The 27,172-nt window shown below is 35.2% G+C and overlaps 1 protein-coding gene across 4 annotated transcripts in view; it reads left to right on the top strand.

Annotated features, from left to right (window-relative positions):
• The window catches only part of dscamb (Down syndrome cell adhesion molecule b), a 181,312-nt gene that overhangs the window by 2,609 nt on the left and 151,531 nt on the right, over positions 1 to 27,172 (top strand). For all 4 annotated transcript variants that reach the window (XR_009266038.1, XR_009266039.1, XM_058744500.1 and 1 more), the window contains exons 2-3: positions 15,829 to 16,146; positions 17,152 to 17,298. Coding sequence is in view for 2 of the 4 variants with exons in the window: in XM_058744500.1 (XP_058600483.1) it covers positions 15,829 to 16,146; positions 17,152 to 17,298 (465 nt within the window). In the remaining 2 variants the exon portion in view is untranslated. The remainder of the gene's footprint in view (positions 1 to 15,828; positions 16,147 to 17,151; positions 17,299 to 27,172) is intronic.

Here is a 27,172-nt window from a genome sequence, read left to right as displayed (position 1 = left end):
TTAAGAGATGGTGTTTTTAGTTATATGTTATATGTCTACCTCATAGAAGAGGTGGAGATAGAGATAAGAAGTTGTTGCAAAGAGAGGCTTTCTGGATCTTTGAACTTAAATCTTTATTTCCTGAGGGTGTGAATGAAGAACTAGAACTCTCGTTTTTTGTAAAAATTATTATTATCATTACTACTATATTTTCTCTCTCTTCTGCTATATCTGCTGTATTTGTAATGTTTAATCATTCTTTGTAGTTGTATACTTGTAATATTCTGCTATATATGTGAATGATTAGACTTTCTTGGAATTCTACTTGTGATAATTGAGGTTTACCTGAGATAATTGAATCCAGCTGATTGTCTTTAATTGCTGACCTACTTAAAAAGGGTGAATGTTGTTTGTTAAGTGAGCGCTGAAGATAGCAATGTGCTGAAACGACTGCTTGCATGCTCGTGTCCTTCTGTTTTCCGTTATATGCTCAGCATTGCCTAACAGATATTGTTTTTTTTTTCTGTAATAAATAAAAAGATACTCTACAACTGTTGCATGTGCACGACAGCCATGTTGTGCAAATAAATGCAATTGCTATGACCAAAAATATAGCTGATAACAGAATATCAGCAGGAATGGGAATGTTTAGCACCTTGATTTACAGCAAAACAGATTTGAGTATAAATGAAGACACAAAAGCTGCTTGGGACGAGGAACGTAACCGCCTCAGATCTGTTACTCGAAAATTATAATCCGTCACTTGTTGTCCACAAAAACACATGCAGGCACGACGGATTATAATCTCAGCCGTCTAAATCCTGTATTAAAACATGCTGTTGTTATCGGGGATTATACAGTCCTGACGGTAACTGTTATACTAACAGAATTATACAAACTAATCAGAACCATATGAGTCAGAATAATGACTTCATTTCATGTTTAACTGGGATTTCTTCAAGAGTCTAAGGAGAAATGTGAGGAATGATTTGAGTAAATTTGGCTGCGTGGAACTGTGTGTTTGGTGGGAGTTAATCTATTGGGGGCAATTAAGGCAGTTTGCTGATTAGAGGCCCATCTGTTCAAGTTTGTTAGACAGTCCTGTAAGACCTGTGCCCTGCAATCCTCTGTTACCTATTTAAAGATTCTGCGTTAGCGTCCTTAACACCCCTCCCCAAATGCACACAGTATTTTTTTTTTTTGCTCATTTTGTTCAGTTGTTTACTAATGCAATTCATGCATTAGATGCTTCAGCTTCTGTGGTTAAACATGATATTTTCATCAAGACGAGACTTTGAATGAGTCAAACCACCCACTGACTTTAATGTTAGCCACTGATTTCACCGGTTGTCTTTGAATAATATTAGATTACACAGTTTTTATTTATTTACTTAAGGGCTGTAGTCTTTTTTCCCCCCACTTTAGGATGAATGAAGGATTGTATTTTGAAGTGTTGTTGATATCAGTACAATTCCACCACTAAATGCAATAGGACAATTTTTTTTTTGAATGAGCTGTAATCCTTTGCCGTAGTCTGCTCTTTAGAGGACAAACATGTTTAGAGGTCATTTTGAGGACAACATGGAAAAATAATAGTCCTGTCACATAATGATATGATATGAACTGTTGTTTAATTTACTATAAATTAATTCCTTTCTTAATTATTTTTATTATTAATCAAATAATATATTGTTATTTTTTATTCATGCTGCTATAGATACATTTATATATCTAACACTATATTTCGATTCTAATGAGTGCAAATTTTAGAGAACCGTAAAGTTTATTATTATAACTGTTATTTAAATTTTATTTATTATTTTGTACATTTACAGGTTGCTGCAAAATGCAAGTTTTTCACCTGAAAATATAACAATGATTTCTTTAGAATTGATTAATTGCATTTTAAATAGTTATCTATTTTCAATCTACATTTTCTGTTTTTATCAACACATATTTTAGCTTACACTCTCAAAACACTATTAAAATCATAAATTATTATTATATTTAACAAATGCAATATAAGTAATACAATTATAAGGGTTATATCGCATAAGGTTGTATTTCATTTTTTTTTTTTTTGTAACAAAACATAGCTGATTCATTTTTCTAATGGACAAGGATTATGTAATAATAATAATAATCATAATAATAATAATAAAATCCTCCTTTTTTAAGGCCTTTTTAATATCCATCAACCAAATGGATCGCTCTGTCATCAATGCCATCTGTAAAATATCATCACATGACTTTTATCTCCAGTATGCATCTCTCTATTCATGTGCTTTCTCTGCACCCCGTCTTGTTATTTTTCAAATGAGACCCAGAGAGAGGTATGTAGGCTGAGGTATCTCTGACCTAGGTGGGAGAAAGTGACAGGGTGACAAATGACCAGAGCTTGCTTTCTCAACATTGTGATATATTTTTAAACATGGCATAGACTGTAAGATGTAAGACCAAGTTGGTGGTTGGTATTTTTAGCTGCCCCCTTTCAGAGCACTGTCACTTTTGCCAGATGTCTGCTATTCGTTGTATGTGCTATGTATGTGTGCACATGTGCATTTGATATATAGGATGTGTACATGCATTTGACCCAGCCATGGAACTGTCTTGTTCTTATTCATTCCAACATTATTTATATTGCATTCTCTTTAGAGATCTTGAGATCTTCATCACTGCACTACAAAAATGCCAGCAGCCATATCAACCTTATCAGTATTAGCAAGGCAAGACCAGGTCTTGATATGATTTCCACATGTCCTTGTCCCAAGATTTTACCATTGTAACAATAGTTTCTGACAAAAATAATTACTATAGTTTGTGTTACAGCTGGAAAATGATAATAAATTATATGGCATCTCTTTGAAACAGTGTAAAAAGCTTTCAGTTTTTTAATAATTTTAATTCATTGATTTGATAACAGTTTTCTGGTAAGTACGCTACCATTAATTTTTGCATATTGTTATTATACCTTTTTTATGTCACATAATTATTTTTTCTTAGCTTGCACAATGGATAGACATTATTTATTGTTTTTTTAAATAATTGAATGCACCTTTCAGAATAATTTCCCTGTTAAATCACTGCATTTAAAACACATTACTGTCCTTCAGTTCGGAACAGCTGTCTCAGCTCCAGAAAGCATGAAGATGTTGCTTTTTGATGTGTGTTTTAGCAGTTAAATGTCTCATTAGAGCGGCAGTTGCCTGAGGTTTATTATGTGTTGCTCTCTCTCCTCTATCAGCTGTTCCCCACAAGTGATTATGCTAATTGCTGTTTGATCAGATGATTAAATTATAATTCGATTAATCCAGGGTACTAAATGCTCTGAATATATTTGTGTCTGCTCGGTTGGCTGGCTGGCTGGCTGGTTGTGTGGAGCAGCGGTCTCCTGTCACCTTGCTAGCACACATGAAGAAGAAAAAATAAAAATAGAAACGTGACAACCTGAAATGGGAAGAGAAACACTCTGCAGAGAAGAGGGCTGGGGAGGGGTGCACTGTGTCCTTCCTTTCAGAAAGCACTACAGTGCTGTATCCTACAGATGGACATGCACCACTCTGATACTAAAACAGATAAAATCCATTTAGATAAAACTGTTAAAAAAAAAAGGCCAGGTTCTATATTACCTTAAAATGAAAAGGGAAAGAAAAGAAAGAAATATTATTTTGTGTGTATGTATGTATGTATGTGTATATATATATATATATATATATATATATATATATATATACTGTATGTATGACGATTTTAATAGTATTGTAATAAATTGATAATATGATTGTATATGATTTAATTTTAGGTTTAGGTTGATTTAATTATTTTTTTTTTTTATTAAAATCCAATTGTTATTGGGCATTGCTGCATCATATGAGACTATAATGTTCCTTTGCAATACAGTAATAAGTCATTTATTTATTTTATTTATTTAATGATTATGTAAATGTGTGGGAAATTGTGCTTAATTCTGAAAAAAAAAACACTTTACAATAATTATAGTTAACTATATTAAATGCATTAAGTATCATTAACTAAAAATGAGCAATACATTTGTTACAGTGTTGTTTAATCTTTGTTAACCTTAGTTCATAAAAATACAACTGTTCATTGTTAATCTATGTTAGCTCAGGTCCATTAACTAACATTAACTTTTCATTTTAATAATGTATTAGTAAATGTTGGAATCAACAATTAACTAAGATTAATAAATGCTTTATAAGTATTTTTTATGTTAATGTTAACAAACGGAACCTTGCTGTAAAGCGTTACCCTTTATTTCTTATTCATTTCTTAATAGTAAAAAGCCTAATACTAATAATAGCGATAACTTGATTCATGCTATACCATGGCTCTGATGAAATCAAAGCATTTAAACAAGATGTTTTCTGTGTTAAAGCCAATTTTCATCAGTGAAGTGATTAGTTGCAAATTTACGTTGCAAAGCAAGCTGATGTTACAAGGTTCACATTTCCACTATGATCTCTTGCTATATGTATCAATTACCCTAGTCACTTTTAAGTCATTAATGGTTGCTGCAACATATTGGCTATATTCAAAATACCACACTACTACCATACCTTTTCTGCTGTAGGTGGTATGTTAACTGTGCAGAGTAATGACATACTGCATTTGCTACAATGTGAAATATGCAACAGACCATGCTGTATTGTACTGTACTCCACAATGCAATGTTCTTAGCTTGAACTTACAATTAAAGTGTGACAAATTAATTGTAAGTAATATTAACCATTTTTAAACAGAATTTTATTAACTTATTATTTGATTGGACTGATAAGTTTTAAGGTGTTCTTACAGTAAAAGTCATTAAAAAAATCATTTTCTTAATTTTTATTTACGACACGATAACAGAACACTACTTGGAATATTAAACATGCAATTTATTAAGGCATATGAAAACAATGTAGCACAATACAGTTTGAAACATTTAGTGCTACATATTGCATACTGCTTTCACATGGTATACTTGAATTTGAGTCAAACTGGATCTGGTGCAGAATCCAGGGCCCGTCTTCACAAAAGATCAACATCTTACCGCTAAGAGTTCTCCTAAAGAGCAGTAAATGTTCTTAGCTAAGAGTTTCCTCTTAAAACCTATTCACAAAGCTGCGGAAGCAAACTTTTATTAAGGAATAGAGGGAAGTATTAAGCTAAGTGTAAGGGTGGGGTTGACCTCGTTGCTATGGATAATGTCAGTGCGATATTATGTTGCCATATTCAAATAAAGGTTTAAAAATAAAAATGTTGCCATATTCAAATAAAGTTTTTATTTGTTCATATGTGACCCTGGACCACAAAACCAGTCTTAAGTCGCTGGGGTATATTTGTAGCAATAGCCAAAAATACACTGTATGGGTCAAAATTATAGATTTTTCTTTCATACCAAAAATCATTAGGATAAATTTCTTACCATAAATGTATCAAAACTTCATTTTTGATTAGTAATATGCATTGCTAAGAACTTCATTTGGACAACTTTAAAGGCCATTTTCTCAATATTTTGATTTTTATGCACCCTCAGATTCCAGATATTCAAATAGTTGTATCTCGGCCAAATATTGTCCGATCCTAACAAACCATACATCAATGGAAAGCTTTATTTATTCAGCTTTCAGATGATGTATAAATCTCAATTTTGAAAAATTGACACTTAAGACTGGTTTTGTGGTCCAGTGTCACATATATGTTCAGCTAATTGTTAGCCTCTTACATGTGTGCTTCTCGTAAACAATTAGTGGATATGCATATACACAGCCTTTTAATTAACAGAGTAGAATAATCATGGCTGAGCAAACGTAAAAGAAAACCAAACTGGACGCAAGAACAGCTGTTACTTCTTGCCCAACTGGTTAATGAAAACAAGGATATAATCAAAGGAACATTTGGAGTTGGGATAACCTCCAAAACCATAGGTGATACATTTTTAAAAGCTCATTATCGTCGAATGTTTCTAAAATGTTTACGTTCCGAGGCAGATTGCCGGCAACAGCCATTTTAGGATAGTTGTGATTTGGTCTTAGTGACTTAGGAGTTCTCTTCACTGACGTTTCACAGATTTAGGAGCTAGTTTTAGTGCTAAAACGCTTTGTGAAATGCTCTTAGAGGAGTCCTAAATTTAGGACTGACACGCCCATTATTTTTAAGATTTTCTCCTAAATCAGCGAGTTATGAGCTACTTTTAGCCTTAAGATGTTTTGTGAATACGGGCTCAGATCTTTTCAACAAATCTTTGTCAGCAAATTAGCATTTTAGCAAAGATGCTAATTTATTTACAAAGGTGTCATTAATCCCTATATAGCATATTATTTGTAGAGATAATGAAATATTGTCTTACATTGGACCTCAGTAATGACCAGGTGTACTGAGATGTGGACTGTGATGTTTGGCATCGTTGTGCCGCAAGCGCACACAGCTAACCGAGCTGGGCATTAGCCTTTGCAAGCTCAAATAGACGGATGTGTACAGATGCTATTGAAACAGACACCTGCACCATGAGAAAGACAACACAGAGGAAGTCTTTTACTGAACCCAGAACAGTTTTACGTGCCAAAGAGGGAAAAAAAGCCACTATCCGGAGACCACAATGAGGGTTCTTGTTGAACCTCTCTCTGGCTCTAATGAAGGCAGGATGCTTGTTTGTAAAGATGCTCTACATCATTATGAACCGTCAAGGCAGGACGGCCTCTCTGGACACCGGTCTCATAGACTTTCCTTTGAGCCGTTAGATAGAGGCTTCTCTGTATGTTGACAGAGGAGTTTTGACTTCCCACTGAAGAGCTTTTGTATCCCCTAATTTTTATTCCCTCTGCCGCTGTCCAATAACAGACTCTTATTTAGGAAGCGCCAAGATTAGAAGTCAGATTTTATTGATTAGACACATTTTCATAAGACTTTACTTAAAATCGAGAGGCAGATAGAGCTAAAAATCAAGCTAATCAGCTAACATTACCCAGATACAGTACAACTACCATTCAGATAATTCAATTAATCATTGGTACAGAAAAGTAAGAGAAAGTAACAAGGTAAAGCTCATGATACCATGACAATACCATGTTTTTTTCTGACATACTATGGCTTTTTGGACATGTACCGTGTATACAGTTAAACTGAAATTTATTCAGACACCTTCAACATTTCTCACATTATCACAGTTTATTTGTTATAGTTTAGAAAATGGTAATAAAATATGACAAGAACTCATCACAAGAACAAATTCATCTTGATAATGTCAGATAACGTTGATAGAAAGGTATGTAATATGAATTAGGTTGAATAGCTGTCAGCTGTTAAATTTAAGTACACAATTAGATAATACCAATTTAGGTCAACCAATTACCAAGCAATGCTTCAATTTTGTTCAGTCTGTGGTGTAAAAAGGTCGCTTTAGCAATTAAAGTAAAAACAGGTCAAAAACAATGGTCAGGTCAAAGTGTCTGAATAATTTTTGGTCCCAAATTTTTATAATTTAAGAATTTTTGGGTATAATATGTCACAGTTTACTTTATTTTGCAATCCTCACTTACATAAATAAACTATAGTGTCCTGCACCAACAAGTAGAATATCAAAAATCATATCTGGTGTCTGAATAATTTTTGGTTTGACTGTACTACCATTATCACTATACATGGTATTTGCCTCAGTACATTTTTGTAAGTTGGTTTGGCCATGAATTAGATTAAAATGACTACAATGTATTTATTTATTAAACGGTGTTTGTTTTTTTTTTACTCTGTTTTGCATAGCCTTATAATGCAACACAGTCTAATGACAATTTGTGACTCTTTTGTTTTGTCAGATAGTTGGCTAATTCATAAACACATGCAATCTCATTTATGCACTTTCATACGATCTGCTTATGCCCCACTAAGAGTTAGGTTTAGGTTTATGCTCATTATGTTAAATAATAATTAATTATTATAAATAATATGTTTTTCTACTTTGTACGTAATTGCAACTTTATAAAATAATTATGTTTTCTTGTAAGACTGAGTTGGATTTATGACTAACAAAAGTCCTGGTCCTCATTGCAGCTGACCAAGAATTCCTTACTTCTGACTGTGTTTTACCACAGATTACACCACAGCAATAGATTTTTTTTTTAAGCAAATGAATTTAAATAATGTGGCAGTGTTCAAAAACGGTTTTACAGAAAACACCAAAGAAATTTGCTGAAATGTGTGTAGACATTGCAATTAGCACCTAGTTGTCGTCTATAATGCTGCTAATCCAAGTCACGTTGCAGTGGAAATAGCGACAAATCTTTATCGTAATTGTATTGTGATGTACATTTGTGTCTAACTGATTATCAGAAAAGAAAATAATAGTATGGGGACGTGGTTCCATGCAAAGGTTGTTGATTTGTTTTTGAGATGTGGGTGTTGCACTCAAAAGTGGAGCCAGATGCGCTTGCAGAGGCAGAGAAGTCTGTCATTTTGATTAAAACATTACATGGTCAAATTAAAAACAAAAAGGAAACAGAGAAACATATGCACAAATTAATTGTTCTCAATAAGATCTATAACACGCATTTAGAAAACATGCTGACTTTAATGTAAACTCCTCTTTAGGCTGAATTTACAGCATTAGGCCTAATGCACAGATTTATATCTACATTTATGTATTCATTTAGCAGGCGCTTTTATCCGCTGACTTATAAATGACAAATGCAACAAAAAGCAATTCATCCTAAGCAGGCAATAACATGAGAAGTACTAATGCAAATTTTCTTACAGAGAGAAATGGTAAAAGCACAGAAGGAATTTTTTGACACAGTGAAGTGCCCATGGAAAAGATTAGTTTTTAGCCATTTCTTGAATATTATAGCAGATTTTGCTGTCCAGGTAGGGTTCAGAAGATCATTCCACCATCGAGGAACAGTGAACGTGAATGTTTGGAAAAGTGATTTGTCTTTTTGTAATGGGACCATGAGGTGCTGCTCACTGATTGACCGCAGACTCCTGGATGTAGAGTTAGTGGAGGTAAGAGGGCCCGTGGCTGTTCTGTAAGCATCAACGTTTTGAACTTGATGGGAGCTGCAACCGGTAGCCAGTGAAGAGAGGTGTAACGTGGGCTGTCTTCGGCTCATTATAGACCAATTATGCTGCTATGTTCTGTATAGCTCATAGAGGTTTGATGGCCAAAAGAACATTGCAATTGCCCAACTATAAATGACACTGCATTCCTGGACAAGGAGGTATGCAGCATGCTCAGTTAAGAAGGAAGGACCTGATTTTCCTGATGTTTTGCAGTGCAAACCTGGGTATCATTACAACCTGTCATTACAGTGTGTTCTTCGAAGCTCAGCTGGTCACTAAAGATGATTTTAAAATGAGATGGCACCGACGTCACGTTTCTGTGATGTATGCCATCAAAGAGCTCTGATGACGACACACTGTTTGATCATTGTCTGGATTCACTGGAGACAATGATGACGTGTGTATTGTGTTTATTCAATTCCGCTAATGCTCTCAAATCTATAATTCATAACAGTAGAAACTTCTCTTGTAATGTTATGTAATGCTGTATTGTGTCATGAAAATACAGCTGATAAAAAATATAGAACCTGCTTTATTGGCATTTAGGCTGAAGTTTATTCTTGTATACACTGGTGCAGTACATAAAGTATTGAATGAAAACTGTTGCTAAATGAAAACATCTGTGGTTTTCTTTGCCAAATATCACATCTAATCTGTTATAAAGTATGCAAACACCGTGCAATTTTCAATACAGGAAGTGTCCGGCTTCACGTCTCGTTTTCAGCTCCTCTCCTGAATACAAGCATCAAATCTCGCTGATCAGTTAAATCCATCCGAACACGCCTTGAGACAAGTTGTAACATCTAAAATGTTGAAATGTGGTCATAGCTCATTGTTTTAGCGTCTTGATATATAGTGCTTATTAGAATTAATTCAAAGGTATTAAAGCGGTTGTGTTTGTCTTCTGTGCATGCACTAAGAATGGCTAGAAATGGATTGGGTTAAATGAATTTGATAACTATTAATTACTTATGGAATTAAATGATGCCAGCCAGTAGCCTTCAGCTGCAGCTCCAGAGAACCTACCTAACACTATCATTGATAAATATTATCTTGCTTTACTTGGCTAAGTGACTTGCCTTAATAGATTTAGCGGTTTTTGAATATGGAAGTGCTTAGATTGAAATTGCCCGACTAACAGCCTTGTTCGTGCCATCAGCTGGGCAAATTCAGACATTAAAGTCAACAGCGCTTTCGTTTTCCGATCTCAGCCTGCTGCCAAGTCGGCTCTTAACGAGCCGCTCACGTTCACTCGTTTAAAACATGACAACGGGAATCAGAGGCGCACCGCAGGGCCACACTCGGCGTGCTTTACCCTTCGCCGACATCAGAGAGCTGATCTGTCTGCACATATCACAGGCGAGCATACGCCAGGCCTTTTCTCGTCTGTCATGTCCTGCTTAATATTCATGAAAGCAAATTGGGAGACAGTCATTTGGCAAGTGCTGCGAGTGCTAAAGCCTGTGGGGGTTGTAGGAGAGAAGTGCATACTCACAGTGGCAAAAACCCTGTCCTGCTCGCCCCTACCTTGTCCTGGGTCCACGTCGCCCGTCCCTAGCCGCTCCCTTCGGCACCTTGTCTCGTCCCATCTCCCCCTTCTGCCCCAAAAACCCAAAGCCCCCCAGGCGGTGTGCTGAGTGCAGCCTTAATTACCCCAGGCCCCTGACAGAGCCTGTCATTGTGAAGCAGATATCCCATGATCCTGCTCAGCACTGACAGGACACACAGACCTGGCAAAACCAGCAGCTCAACATTGGCTCAGAAAGAAACGACAAAATCTGTGAAGTTTTAAACAGAGCATGCATGTGGAGCGTCGTATGGTCGCTGGACATGGAACATGCTGTTTGAGGTATTGCAGTGTGGAAAAAAAATAGGTCTTATAATTGACCTACTTTGTGTGTGATTAGTTGCATAAAAAAGCACTGACAACACCAAACTATTCACATTCACATTCACACAGGGTGAAAGGCTATTGTCTTGTAGTGTCCACTGAGCCTAATATGTGACAAATTTTGATTTTTGAATAGGCGTTTGATGGAAACTAGTTAGTAAATAATCAAAATCACAAAACTTTCTTATTGGCATGTTCGAATGGTACTCGACAGGCATTGATTTGTTCGTTTATTTGTGGTGTTAGTGTTTGCCTCATCAGCATTGATCGCACCTTTGCTCAGATCAAATGCATCAGTGGTGCCGAAAACGGTTTGGTATGGCTGATTAGACAGTTGAAGATGATAAATGCTGTTGTGTGTGATTGACTAGTCACCCTAAATTTGAGTCAGTGACTAGTGTTCTGGCTGTTATGTTCTTTAAATGAATGAATGAATGAAATTGCTCTTTTCTTTTCATCTTACGTATTTTTTTATGATTTAGTAATTTATATTGCATCTCAAGTTTGCCAGTAGCTTTTTAGGATCTACCACATAACGCATGATTCATATCAAATTGTAATACTTTTCTGATCCTAGCTAATGCAGTGTTTGCCAAGCTAAGCTATTCATAATTAAAAGTAGTTGAACTATAGAACAGCTATTTGTTGTAGATAGTTTTACCACAAGCTACTAAGAAGTAGCTAAATATGTTAGATGCATCAACAAGGCAATATCATTTCAGATCTAATCTATCCAATGACAATTTATAACTTGTGCAGTTTTATGGCACAAAAACAACTATGGTCATCTAGGGTCATCTAGGATGTACTGATTCACTAATGGCTTTCTAATGCTACTGTACATATGAGACAGAGAGAGAGAGAGAGAGAGAGAGAGAGAGAGAGAGAGAGAGCATTTGTTCTCTGGAAAGAATCAGACTTTTCAACTCTAAGGAGCAAGGGCTGCTTTAGGACAAACCGATTCATTAGAATGAACCAAACGTTTCGAATGTTATGAGAGAAGTCCATTTAGAATGAATCAGATTTTCCAATGCTACATATGTTTTAAAATCTATTTGCTGAGTTATGTGACGAGTGTTCATCAAATCAAACCACCAAAATTGAAATATTAGGAATAATACATGAATTTTGCATTTTGGTGATGGGTGCAGATGGAGAATAGAACTGCCACTGATATAGTCTACTTGAAGGAGTAAATGAAAATGAATTTGAAATTTGGACAATGAGTGTGTCGGAAGGACTGTTGCTTTTTGCATAGTTTGTGCTTGATTTTTAATATTAAAATAAAAAAGCTGACAGTGTGATTGCGACCTGGAAAGCTAAAACATGATGATGATTCTGACGTGGCCACCATCTATACAATGAATGCATGTTTTGTAACAAATACTGTTCTATGATAAAAAGATTTTTTTCTTAGAAATATTTATGGTCAGTGATTTTTCTCAATTCACCTTATCACAAAATTGTACACTATCCATAACCCTTTTTAGCTTTGTGATTTCTAAAAACTATTAGCATTACATTAATATTACTTTAAATTTAAATATTGCAGGCCTGGAGGCCAAAGTGGAAAATTGTGAGTGTGGACATTTCCATTCACAAATTTTAGTAGATTTGACACTTTCAGTGAATTTGGGTTTAAACATGGAGTGGATATTTTCTTTGAGGCCTCTAGATTCTGACTGGCAGTCTTTGCCTCTGGCATAAAGCTCATCTCCTGGTGCTTCTCAAAGCCAGCACTCTTTAGCATGCTGTCAGTATGGCAAAAAAAAAATAAAAATAAAAATAAAATCTCTTAGATTCTTTAATTCCCATTTCTACTTTGTCCCTGTAACAATATGCTTATGAAGCACAGAACGGAATCTAAAACTGAGCTAATTTCCCAAAACTGTAATTAAGGAAATCCCCAATATTCTGATTGCTATAATGCAAAAATATATAGATAAACAAACAAACAATCAAATTAATAAATACTTTAATGTAAAATGGTACACTAGCAAAAGTGCTGTTGTTTCATGTCAACACAGCCTTGTTGTGTGTTTTTTTTTAATTAATCAGTGGTTTAGTTGAGTGAATAATTCAATGACTCGCTCCTAATGATAGTCAGTTGTTGGCATCTTCTGGCATAACAAGGTAATATTCAGCAATAGCTATTCTAAAATCAACACCACTAATTCACAAACTAATTGTAAGCATTTATATGTCATGTGAATATTAATTGTTCTGCATTTCTTTTATGATTTTCAGGTGGAATGTGACCTGTACATTTTATTTTTATGTGAGGTATACTCAACTCTGTTGGGTTTTAGCTTTTGATGCTGTCTTATTTTATAATGGAGAAATGCTGAATGAAACATCAAATAGTACTTTCAAACCAGTCTGTAAACCTTGCATGTGAAATTAAATCAATATATTTGAGCATCTCAATTTGAGTACTCACATGTGCCCTCCCAATATTATGAGGGTAAAAAAAAAAATCATGAAAATTGTGTGTGTGTGTTTCTGAAATGCCCTACTAAAGTCACCTTGGCTTGGTGTTAGCCACTTTCCATCAGGTGCAGCCCACGCCTCAGGTGACACGACATTAAAGGCCTACAGGCAAAGCAAGGCCAGTGCATTAGAGTCAACTGCCATCCCAATCACTCTCCCAGCCCAAAGAAAAGGAAGAGTAGATGTATTTGATGTACAGACCTTCAGATGAGAGGAGCAGTTTAATATTGAATAGAGTGCGGTTTTTCTTCCAAAGCTGTACCCAAAGAGAGAAAAACCTTGGTTAATTATGAATGCACACAATACATTATTAAACAGTGTCACTTTTTCGTCTTTATGGTTCATTTCATGAAAAATTATGACAATTATGAATTTTTCCTCCGGTTTGCTGAGTATTAAAGTGCTGTTTTCTTGTTCAAATGTGGGGCCCTTTCAAGAAGGATTTGATCAGAATTCTGCTTTTGGACTTAATTTTGCCTGCTTAATTTGTCAAGAAAAATAAACACCAAACCTTTAAGAAGGCTACCTTTTCAGAACAAGCACATCCATCAAACATGAGATCTCATGAATTACAATAATGTTTCAGTTGCTTTAACCCTAAAAACCAGAGTGCCAGAGGGTTAAATAAGCATTTTCGTTTTCCTGGAGCCACTGGGGTGGCACTGGGGCTTGGGCCCGTCGTTGCTGCTTGCAACTGTGTTTGTAATTTTTATTTTTATTTTTATATTTATAATATATTTATAAATTAGCCTAGCCTTGTCAGTTAAAAAAATAATTTTTTTTGACTTACTAACTTTCACCTTCAGTTATGAGGGTTTTGCTTTTAAGTTTGTTATTTTTTGTTGTTTTTATTTATTTTGTATTTTTGAATATACCTGTATGTTAGTTGCACCACATGACTTTGATTTTACTGGCATGTTTTTATTTATTTATTCATTTATTTAATCATTTTTTATTATTTTTTGAATATTATTAAGCAGTTAAGTACTTAGATTTTTTTAATGAGACTTTTTCCTCCATAATTAAGTAGCTAAGAATAATAGACATGCTCAAAAAGAGCATCATGACTTGACTGACAATGTTTTTCTGCTGGTGTCCAAGTGGAAGAAACATGGTTTACTCTCTGCAATCTGAATATCTTAATTAGGATTTATTCATTTGTAGTGGACACGCATGGAATTTAAATTTCTTTTACATCAGCAGGTCTTTATTTCATTATGAGAAGCCACACTTACAGAACGCTTGTCTATTAACCAACATACCCTCATGAATTCATCAAGTGCCAGATGATTAGTGCAGAATGTGTTGAATCACTTGAGTTAGGTAGCAAAAAGTCTTTATCAATCCTCTTGGAATGAAGATCAACAATGATTGCTTTGGTTTACAAAAGAGTGAGCGAGCAAATTCTTATTGCATAAAGGCCAGAATGTTTTCACACTCTTTAATATCGGAACAAACGCTCCGCCAAGCCTCTCGCTGGCAAAACAAGATATTTTAACAGATGGTTGCTTCAGCGTGCCACTTGATGAATGGTACCATATGCCTCAGATTGCCACAGTAAAGATTATCACCATTACGGGCGCTTGTTCGCGGGTTTCGTTTGTTTGCTTGTCTGTGTTTGCTCATCAAGCGTGCCAACAACTGGAGTGTTATATCTGAGCATGTGGGCGCACATGTGTTTATGAATACACGCCGTCTTCTGTGTGTACCTTCTGCTTTGTGAGTGAAACCCGCTGATCCTCAGAAAAGGTTGAAACTGCTGCAATTTGAAACCTTGTTAGAAATTTATGAAGTGCTAAAATGTTTCGTCCCGAGGGAAAACACTGCCAGCTGTCACTGGTGAGCCATTTACTGCCAAACGGAGATTGGTGCTCAGATAGGGCCTGTGGCACAGCGTTGAAGAGATTTTCATCAAGACACAAGAGAAATTTAGCAATTAGCTGGAAGTCATTCAACTTGAACTTTTCTTTGGTTTGGATTAGCTTCATGATGCAATGCCACATTTTCTCTTCTGTATCTTAGTGCTGATCTTTAATACTCTCTGTATACTTGTATATGTACTGTTAGCATTTGTGCTCATGTTTATTTACTGCGATATTACAAAAATATTAAGATGCCAATTTGATGTTTTGTCATTTAAAAAAGTATTTTATATATATCAGAATAATTCAAATAATCAAACAGTTATCTATCAAAATAACTTCAAACTATTTTAATGTAAAGTAGATCACAGTTTATTTTAACTCAACTTACTTATAGTTGTATCTCCATATTAAGCTGTAACAGAAAATTATAACATCGAAAAAAAAAGACATTTTACTTTTACATCCAACATTAATGTGTCTCATTAATGCTTCTTTGTCCATATTAATGTACTCACTTGCACACTCTTGTCCTTGTCTTTTCCTTTCCAGTTTTCGGTGAAGATCTACGTTCCAGCTTATATTTTGTCAATGCATCTCTGCAAGAGGTAGTGTTCTCCAGCACCACAGGGGCACTGGTGCCGTGTCCTGCCGCGGCCGTGCCCCCCGCCACGCTGCGCTGGTACCTCGCCACCGGGGAGGAGATCTACGATGTCCCAGGCATCCGCCATGTGCACCCCAATGGCACGCTGCAGATCTACGGCTTCCTGCCATCCAGCTTTAGTAACCTAATCAATGACAATACATACTACTGCACAGCGGAAAACCCATCAGGAAAGATCAGGAGTCAAGATCTACACATCAAGGCCGGTCAGTCAGCTCAACAGAACAAAAATAAAACAAAAAAACATGCAACCTATTGTGAGGAATACACAAAAAAATTTTGTTCTTTAATTATTATAGCATAATTATTATGATTAATTTAACTCTTATACAGCCCCCCCCCCCAAAAAAAAGGAAACACACACACACACTGGTTTCCATGATTTATGGGGACATTCCATAGGCGTAATGATTTTTATGCTGTACAAACTGTATTTTCTATCCCCTTATCCTCACCCTACCCCTAAACATGCACATCACAGAAAACCTTTTTTTAGATTTTCAAAACACTTCATTCTGTATGATTTATAAACTGTTTTCTTCATGGGGACCAAAAATTCCTGGTATTACTATCCTTGTGGGGATATTGTATTTGGTCCCTGTAATGTAGGCACACAGGCACAGGTACACACACACACACACACACACACACACACACACACAAAAACAACAAAAACCAAGAAATAATCTAGTTTTTAACATATAAACTAACCTTTGAGTTTTTCAAATTACCTACAGCTCAGCATTATATATTAAAAGTGCTCATAGTTGTGCTCTGAGATAGACAGATGAAAAACACTGAAATATTAATGAATTTTTTTGTTAGGTCAGTCATGTGTGGAGAAGACAATGCTGGAATTTGGGTCATTTTTTGTGGGCCATTTGGGTGTATTCTCTCTCTTTCTTAAGATATCTTTTTTTTTTTTTTTTTACTTTTAAGTCACCTGAAGCAACCGGCAAGTCATCTGATTTAAAATATATATATATTAATAGCACAAATATGTACAATAAATTTTATTTTATTTTATTTTTTATATTATGTATTTACTAATATATTATACAGTATTAGTATATATATTAATATATTAGAATCTATCTATCTATCTATCTATCTATCTATCTATCTAGCTAAGTATACATTCTTAGAAGTGACACTTTCAGTTAGTATTGTGAACTTGTAAGAATGAAACACCTCTTTTCTCTTGTCCGCAGTATTCCGGGAGCCATACACAGTGCGGGTGGCTGATCAGAGAGTCATGCGAGGGAATACGGCGGTCTTCAAGTGCATTATCCCGGCCTCAGTAGAGGAGTACGTCAGTGTTGTATCATGGGAGAAAGACACAGTCTCACTTGTCTCAGGTAGGGCTAATCTCTCACATTGCTTTTGATAAACTTGCGAGATTGTAACAAGAATTACGAAAGCCTTCTTTTGCCTTTTTTTTTAAATTCCTCGGAACTGCCGTTCACTCTCTAGCATTAAATTTGTGTCTTGCTGAAACAAAATGGGTTGCTTAGCATGTTACTGTTGATCTGCCTCAGCTGTTTGGAACAGTTGAGTGCTTTACTTTATGGTATATGTTTGTTTCAACTCTTTGATTGACTAGTACCCTCTGAATGGAAGAATTTAGGGAAAGTTCAAGTGTGGTTTGTGGCTATAGACATGCAAAAGCTACTGTAAAGTTTATCAAGCACTGTACATTCACTAGTTATTTGAAGTCCTTAGATTCAAAGATATGCCTGGCAAAGAATCTGGACGTGACAGACGGTAAACGTCTTGTACCAGAGCTTTTATTGAGCTTTGAAAAATCCATTCTCTCACCAATCAATGTACATCACCACTTATGACTAGCTGACGACATTTCCATGGTAACACTCTGATAGTAATTGGCCAGTGTGGTTGGTGAAATATGGAATACTATGCATGATATTCCTCATACCTTTATTAATGGTTCTGCAATTACATGGTCAGTGTCATTTTCATTTATAAAGATAAATTTTATCTGATGCAGTCGCAGCACATGCCAATATCAACCAGTGTGCAAAATGTCAGAAGCATTAGACCTATCCAATGCTCATCCCTCACTAAATATTTAATGATGAAGGACCTCAGACGTGTGGCTGAAAGCTCTCTGGCATGTGAAGCTGAAGAATTGTTTACTCTTGCAGAGAAGTGGGCTTTGAGATTTTTATGCTGGCATGAGCCTGCGCTTCATTCTTTTATAAATCAACCAGATTTTGCAAATAATTGTTGTTGGTGGTGTGATCAGCATGAAGATCGGCTCTTTGGGGATTAGATTAGTTGTTCAAATACATGTTCCAAAATTACCACATGTATTTCATAAAATACCAACAGCAAACAAATGTACAGTCAGCACACAATCAATTCAGCTGGAATCTCTGGGATACCGTTGTGTTGGTGCATCAAATGCAGGTTGTGAATTCAAAGGCATTTGCTTGAAGTGGTTGTTAACCAGTATAGTTATTAGGCTATAGCTGTAGGTATAGAAACCTTTCTAAAATCTTGCCAATATTAATTGAATGCCAGTAATGATAGATTTGGGATGTCAAGATTACTCTTGGGTCTGAACTTGACCTTCTGCCTCCACGTCCCAAAAGGCCACCTCAAAACTAAACGCTGGTCATGTTTTAAGAAGAAGCAGCCTTTCACACTGCATTTGCAAACAATTAGAGGTCTGCCATTTTTCTGGTCTAAAAAGCTAATGTTCTTTGAGGGTACAATCAATTCCAACCTACGTTTTTTTTTTTCCTTTCACATGGAAATCATAACATGGAAGAAAAATAGGCTGTATTACTGGTCACCCCATTGCTCCAAAATTGCAGTGTGAGACATTTTGTTTTCTTGTCCTAGCAGCTTTTTTAATGTTAAATCCCAGATGTAACTGGATGTGTTTCTTCAAAAAATTCTCAACCTCAAACAATGTCTATCATACGGGGGCTAATACAAATATTAACATTATTATTTTTCTTCACACATCATGTCTCATAAATTTCCTCAAGTATACTGTCACTTTTAAAAAAAATTGTTGCAAAATTGTTGGCTGTATTTCTAATGTAAACTAATGAAAGTAGTTTAAAAATGTGACTCATATTTTTATGATGCATTTTCATATTTTAGTGTTGAAAATCTGGTCTAGGACAAGGATAAAAGTGTAAAATCAATTGCCAAATGCATTCAAATTAAAAATAAATTTTAAAGAACCAGAATGAATCATAGTTTTGCAAATTTTGCTTTCTGAATCCCTTTGTAGTAATTTTCTCCTTTGAAATTGTAAATCATGATTGCCACGTAAAATACTGTACATCAGAGCAGAACGATTGTGCTGTTAGCATGAAGCATTCGATCTCTTTTCCCTTGTCTGCTTAGCATAAATCAGTGTTTGGAGTGGACGCGCGAGCTATTCCGGCCCTATAATTCCGGCTAACGCTGGAGATTGTCCTGCAAATCACAGAGAAGATGAAATGCATGATTACAGAGTGGGACTTGTCTTAATTAATGAACTGTGATTGAAAATATAATTACAATATGAATTACCTCTCAAAATAAAGACTGCTCCCTAGTCATTTGAAGCGAGGGCCTGTTTTAAATGTGAATGAACGGGGCCTAATGATACTCTAACTTACCATTAACCTGTCATGCATTTTAAAACGGACCTTTCTGTGTGCGCTTTCAAATTCATGGCTGTGGATCCGTCCCCTCCCGGCTTTTGATAAACAATTGACAGCTCTAATAAAGAGATGAAAGGCTGTGCAGGTGAAAGGGCCCATGTGTGTGCGTTTGTGAGTGTATCTTCCTCTTTGAGTGTCCAGAGCACGGAACAGGTCCTAATGCACCTTGCAGGCTGTTTTTGTATGTATTTCAGGGATTTGACTACTGAATATTGATGGTGGCCATATTTCTTTTGTCATTTTGTCTGCATGCAGACCTTTTATCCGTTGGTTCACCCATTTGATCTTGTTTTAGTGACTGAAGGGATGCAATCAGCCACTTGGATGAAACATAGAATTGAAGTCAACATGAAATTAAAATTAAGCCTATTTACTTTCATTATACACATTCCCTCTTTTACCGTGAAAAAAAAAATGGAAAGGTGTAGTCGTAAAAAATGTAGCAGTAGTAATCTGCCTTAAAGGGTTAGTTCACCCAAAAATGAAAATTCTGTTAATAATTATAAACCCTCATGTCGTTGCAAACCTGTAAGACTTTCGTTCAGCTTTGGAACACAAATTAAGATATTTCTGATGAAATCCGAGAGCTTTCTGACACTCCATAGACAGCAAGGGTCCTACCACGATCAAGGCACAGAAATATAGTAAGGACATCGATAAAATGGTCCATTTGACATCAGTGGTTCAACCGTAATGTTACGAAGCTATGAGAATACTTTTTGCGCACAAAGAAAACAAAAATAATGACTTCAGTGATTTCTTGTCTTCGTGGACAGTCCTCTGCCATTATAGATGGCAGAGGACTGTCTCAGAAGAGAAGAAATCGTTAAATAATATCGTTATTTTTGTTTTCTGTGCGCACAAAAAGTATTTTCATAGCTTCGTAACATTACGGTTGAATCACTGATGTCACATGGACCATGCATTTTATTATGTTTCTGTGCCTTGATGGTGGAAGGACCCTTGCTGTCTATTGAGGTTCAGAGAGCTCTTGGATTTCATCAGAAATATCTTAATCTGTGTTCCTAAGATGAACAAAGGTCTTACGGGTTTGACAGAATTTTCATTTTTAGGTGAACTATCCCTTTAAGAAACGAGTTTCCTTTTTTGATGACATCACCAAGCCCACTAATATTTTAGCCCCTCCCATTTAAAGTCTTGTCATATGGGCTACACACATGAATGAAACGCGTTTTTGACTCTAACCCCTGTTACTCAGATCGTTCAGAAACTGACAGCTCCTCTAATAACTATACTGTACGCAGCTTGTTACATTCGTGCTAAACTTTGGTCCCGCTATCATTTTTTACAGCGCTTTGCCTTTGGCTTTTCTCATTACGGTTTACTTCATGGCCGCAGAAGTGTCCCTCTCTCATGGCTGACATTCACTGACATTTGTCAAACCATTAAGCTCAATTCACTTTCCCTTCCAGCGCGGTTAGAGGGGAAATCACAGCCACATGCACTTTACTTATTTAATGGTCTGTTTCTAATGGGTCTTTGCCGTAAATATTGAGAGTTTGCATTTGCAAATGCGTTGATGAGTTAATCTTTTAAGGTGCCGTTGTGGATTGACGATTAAGATGCTAACTGGATAATGAATGAATCATTTCAGCCATGGTACTCCAGTGTGTCAGTGTTTTAGCCAGTGGGAATGCATTCAAAATGCACTGGTTTTGAGCACAGTCATTCATTGAACACAAACTATGCTGTTTGAATTAGAGTTTTAATATATTGCTTAAATTTGTAGGACATTACTTTTCCGATATTTATTTTAAAATATATTTAAAAATAAAGTTAGTGGTGCTTGTGCATACATAATGTTTAATGTATTGCTGTTGGGTTGCTAAGGTATTGTGGATGGTTGCTAGGGCATTGCTAAGTAGTTACTATGGTGTTCCTAGTGGTTGCTAGAGGGTTTCTTACTAAAATAGCTTTAGTCATTGTCTATGGACAAGTCTGATTAAGTCTGATTCGCAGTGCTGGGTAGATTACCTACAAATTGTTGTGCATTACGGATTCCAAATTACATGACAAGTAATGTAATACATTACATAATAATAATTGGACTACTTTTAAATTACTTTTGACCTAACTTGTTTGTCATATTGATTTAAATAGGGTAATCTAGAGAAAGAAAATATATTCCAATTGTTGTTATTAACATGAAGAGCATTGAACATTACATTACATCAAGGTTTCCCAAATTGGAGTTCATGAAGGAACTGCAGGGGGTTTAATGAAAAGCTAATAAAAATGTAAAACTAAAATAAATCTTATTTTAAACATTTTAAATAAATATTTTACTTGTTTACCTGCATGTCATATGACCATTAACCAACCTCAGAGAACCGTGACATGCAAATGATTAATTAATTATTAACTTAAATCTCAATATTTATTGTAATAAGTACATTCATTAAGTGAAAGATGTTTGGCTGATAAAAATAAATAAATACTGTACATACATACATACATAAAAATAAAAAAAGTTTGGGAATGCCTGTATTACTTGTAAATAAGAAATAATGTGAATTTGTGCATTTGAATGTGTTTTGAAAGACAAAGGCCTTCCGAATACAGTAATAGATGATTAAATAACCCTCTGAGTGATAATTCAAATAAAAATTGATGTGTTTTTAAAAGATGAAAAAGAATTAGGGAGAATCAATAAATTATGAATAATGTATTGCTATTGTATGAATAATATGTAATCACAAAATCAATAGAAAAGTAACTGTAGTCTGATTGAGTTTTTAAAAAATGTAATTTAACCTAATTACAAGTACTTAATTTTTGGGATCTGATTATGTATTCTAGATTACATGTAATCAGTTACTACCCAGCACTGCTGATCACTTATTTTGTAAAATGATTTCTATCTTAATAGCACATCTCTGCTCAACAAGCCACACAATTTGAGATATTATTCATGTCTATAGCAAAAAAGTTTAATACTTAGATTTGTGGGTATGTTCAAATCCTTAGCCGTAAGAATGAGCAATAATAATAGTGCCTCAATAAACACTATTAATATAATAATAATTTATTATTTCCACTATTGCTCAGTCCTTATATTTAAACCAGCACTATATCAACAATGAAGGTTAGTTTATAACCTTCACTTTGTAGCAATAAACACTGGTGATATGAAGATAAAAATCATAGTAAAAATACATTTCAGATCAGTTCCTACATTCATATATCAAAATCTGACCTGTAAAAGCGTAAAGCCGGTATAAATACTAAGCGCATGAGTGGAGGGGGGAATATCAATGCCATGGACTCCTCTGTGCGACTGCCGCTGCTTATAGAATATATAAAGAGCAGAGGGGCGGTCAGACATGTTGAAAAGCCAGCGCCATGTTTGAGTGAGTGCGGCTGGGGCCAGAGACAGTGTCTGTGACTGCCGCTGCTGCTGGGAGCCTGCAGATAGTGCATTCTCATTAGAACAAACCCACACTCCTTTCATCTTTCTCTAGCCTGCAGATTAAGTTGGAGATGGTGAAGCACCAGGCTTACAGACTGAAGCTAGAGGAGAAAGATAAATGTAAGCCTCTCTCTCTCTCTCCTTCTCTGTTTCTCTGCTCTACCTTCTCTTTGTGTGTACAGCAAATGTTCTATGCAGTGTGGACGTCTCTCCTGAAACCTCTCTCACTGCTGTAGGAGTAATGGAGTAAAGGTTTCTTATGGATTGAACCCCCTCAACACCTTACTTTAACATATTTCTAAGTCATGACAGTAGATTGATATAAAAATGATATATATATATACATTATTCAGACACCAGATATAATTTTTCATATTTTTTTACTAGTGGGTGCAGGACACTATAGTTCATTTATGTAAGTGAGGGTAGCAAAATAAAGTAAACTGTGACATATTATACCAAAAAATTCTTCATACAGTGGACTACCAGTAAAATTGAAATTGACCAAACATTATTCAGACACTTTGACCTGACCATGTTTTGCTTAAGTGCACAGACTGAACAAAATGAAGCATTGCTTGGTAATTGGTTGACCTAAATTGGTATTATCGAACTGTGTACTTAAATTTAACAGCTGACAGCTACTCAACCTAATTCATATTACATACCTTTCTATCAACGTTATCTGACATTATCAAGATATATATATATATATATATATATATATATTTTTTTTTTTCCTGCCTGAGCTACTGTCATTATATAACCTCCTTAAATCATTTATTAAATCAACCTTATATAAGTCATAAATAGTAAAACAAGTATAATATGACCCCTTTTAGCAGTAATATAATTTGCCAAATTTTAGTTATATTTGCTGATTTTGATGTTGCTTTTGTGTAAATAGCTTTGTTCTGCCAATTGCTGTTGTGGTGTTTAATGTGTAACTACATTCTCGACTACCTTAAAAAACCTATTTACTCAAATTATTCCAAGTGCAGATAAATATCATAAAAACTTACATAACACAAAGAAATCGAGAGATGCTGTAATTCTGCAATGATCTATTCATGGCTGACACAGCCACCTCAAGGCATTATAGGAGAAACAGTAGATGTATGAACACAACCTTGAGCTGATAAGACGAGGAAGAGCCACCAAGTAACATGTTCATCACATACATTCAAGAGTAGCACACAAGTTTTTAATTTTGTTCAGTGTTACTTGTACAATAATATATTCCTCATATCCTGAAATAAACACTGTGGCAGCCAATTAGCAGCCTGTCTTTTTGATTTCTGGCTCAAATAATAATGTGAGTTTTGGATGGGTCTAACTGTTTGTCTGAAAAAATAAAAATAAAAATGAAGACGGGTGTTTTGAGAGATTGTTTGGAGACATTATTTTTGAAATTCCATTTGGTGATGCTCACAGAACAGAAATTACACATTTTGTGTATCCATTTCTACTATACGTCCTTCAGTCAGATTTTGTATGTTGTAAGTAAATTGGGTCACAGCTGAAGAAGAGAACACGGTCATCTCCAAAGCATCACACCAGCCCATAACTGCTGTTTGACTAACCAAAGGCCAGCTCACGAGAAGAGCGGATCATTTTTAAATCTAATTTGTGATATCATTGTTTCATCCAGATAAAGTGTATCTACAGCTGTAATTGTGATGTGAGCTGTATGTGTATCGCTTCAAAAAAAAAAAAAGTACAATTCTGCTCCACATGCTTTAAAACCCCCTGCTTTCATCACAGAAAAATACGTCAGAGAGAGAGAAAGAGAGGGGAAAAGAAAGAAGGATATAGTGTAGAGGAGGGAAAAAAGGACCTAAAAAATCAATAGCTATGTACATTAATCACACAGCTGCCACTGAGAATTATGGGAGCATAAGCTGAAGGATGCATTTGTGCATTTGCAGCATGAGTGCTGGTGAACGTTTAGGGAATACAAAGAGAGAGAGAGAGAGAGAGGTATCGGTTTTCTGATGTCTCCTTTAAGGGTGCGGTGTACCTAAAGAAATGGTTAGGGGGTTGGTTTTTATATTACCGAACTTTGGCATTGCACATACGTACACTGAAAATAAAAGATCAAATAAAAAATGAAACAACTGTGTTATTTCTTTAAAGTGGTTATATTGATCTAATAAAAAAATGTGGTCAAATTTGTTCTGAAACCTACTTTTTTCTTTATTATTAATTTTTTACATTTATTTTCATATGAATGTGATTTTTCTTATATAACAGAAAAGATTACACATTTTAAAAAGGCATTTCAACAATCATTAAGGTCTTTCAAAGAGAATATTACTGTCTTATAGTAAATATGCAGTTTTTGACTCAATGTTTTTAGTTTTAGTGAAAAGTGAAAAATGTTACTGTTTAAGCCAATTTGGTTTACGGTGAAATTAAGTTGTAAAAAGCTAAAAAAGAAAAAAAAAAGTACTTAATCATACTATTTGTGATCTAACAAAAAAGTTTCTCTCTTAAAATTGATTGCTTTGCATTCGTTTAATTGAATTCTTTAAAATGTGAAATCTTGATGAAATTACAGTATGTAAAACTAATGTGTACCAATCAGGTACTTGAAAATGATTTTTGATGTTGATATAACTGGGACTATCATTCCCTGCAGGCTTTGCATTAGGACATACAAAGTTTTAGATTGGTGTGATGTATTTAAGAGAAGTCTCTTCTGCTCAAGGCTGCATTCATTTGATCCAAAATACAGAAAAAAAGAAAATAAGCACTATTTAAAAATGCATTTTATTCATCTGATGGCAAAGCTGAATTTTCAGCATAATTATTCCAGTATTCAGTGTCACATGATCCTTCAGAAATTACTCTAATATGCTGATTTGCTGCTCAAGAAAAATGTATTATTGTTGACAATGTTTTTATATTTTTCTAACATTATAAATGTCTTAACTGTCACTTTTGATCAATTTAATGTATCCTTGCTGAATAAAAGTAATGTTCTGCCATTTCTTCCAAAAAAAAGAAGAAAAAACCTACTGACCCAGTAATGTATAAAGTTACAAAAGCTTTTATTTCAGATACATTTTTCTATTTCAGATCAATTCTATCTATTCATCAAATTATCTTGCAACTGATAAAATGATAATATTTTTTATTAATATTAAATACAAAAGGTATTTTTTGAACCCAACCGTAAATACCATTTGAGAAAAACAAATTGAAATTTGCCTGTGACACATCAGAGTATTTTTTTTTTGTAAAAATGAGCTACAATACAGATAAAAAGAATATTTTAATATAATACTAAAATACTTTCTTGTTATCACCTTACTGAAGTAAATGAGTTATTCTTAGGTTAATTCCTTGAAAAGTGTATGTGAAAATGCACACTATATGTAAAAATACCAACAACTGCGAAGGAGATAACCGTGGATTAATCCCTCTTACATCACTGTTTACTGATAAATAAAAGCAATATGGTGGCAATTAGGCTGTTTAGGATGAATATGATTACCGAACGGTCTGCTCAAGCCACTGGGGACTAAGCGAGACTTAATCTTTAATAAGCGCTGATGGCTTCGTTACCGTCTGATGCTATGCTGCTGCTTGGCTCCGCTCCCCAGAACGGGACTTTTCCCGAGCTTATGGATAACACCACGCTGACGCACTGGACCACGGCCAGGGCATAAAATGGCAGCGCTCCAAATGGCAGATTAGTAATAAGTGTGGCTTGAGCTAATTACGGACGGAACAACCAATTAATTTCAGTTTATAAACGCCTGTAGATTTGGCCTCGTTTTTACCCCAGGTGCCCTGGAATAGGGTCTGTCTCACCCCATTGCTGGAGGAGGCTGGTGGCAGGTGTTTTGGGCCGTGGTTGAGATATTCCATATGTACAGGTGCAGAGGTACTTCTGGAGGTCTGAGTGCCGCTTCGTGTCTCATCTTTGAATTGAATGGTCTGCTGAAGTCTAAAAGCATGAAAAGGCACTCAAAACAACAAAGCTTCTCAAAAAAAAGGATTTGTTTGTGCTGAATCTTGCTGTTGATTTGTTGAATGTTGTAGATATGGTCATTGTTAATTTTTATGGCTTATTTTTGAATCGTGAGGATCAATGCCATGTCATAATTA

The sequence above is a fragment of the Onychostoma macrolepis genome, chromosome 15, assembly GCF_012432095.1.
Source record: "Onychostoma macrolepis isolate SWU-2019 chromosome 15, ASM1243209v1, whole genome shotgun sequence".
In the NCBI taxonomy this organism is placed as follows: Eukaryota; Metazoa; Chordata; class Actinopteri; order Cypriniformes; family Cyprinidae; genus Onychostoma; species Onychostoma macrolepis.
This window is presented reverse-complemented; position numbering and strand designations above follow the sequence as displayed.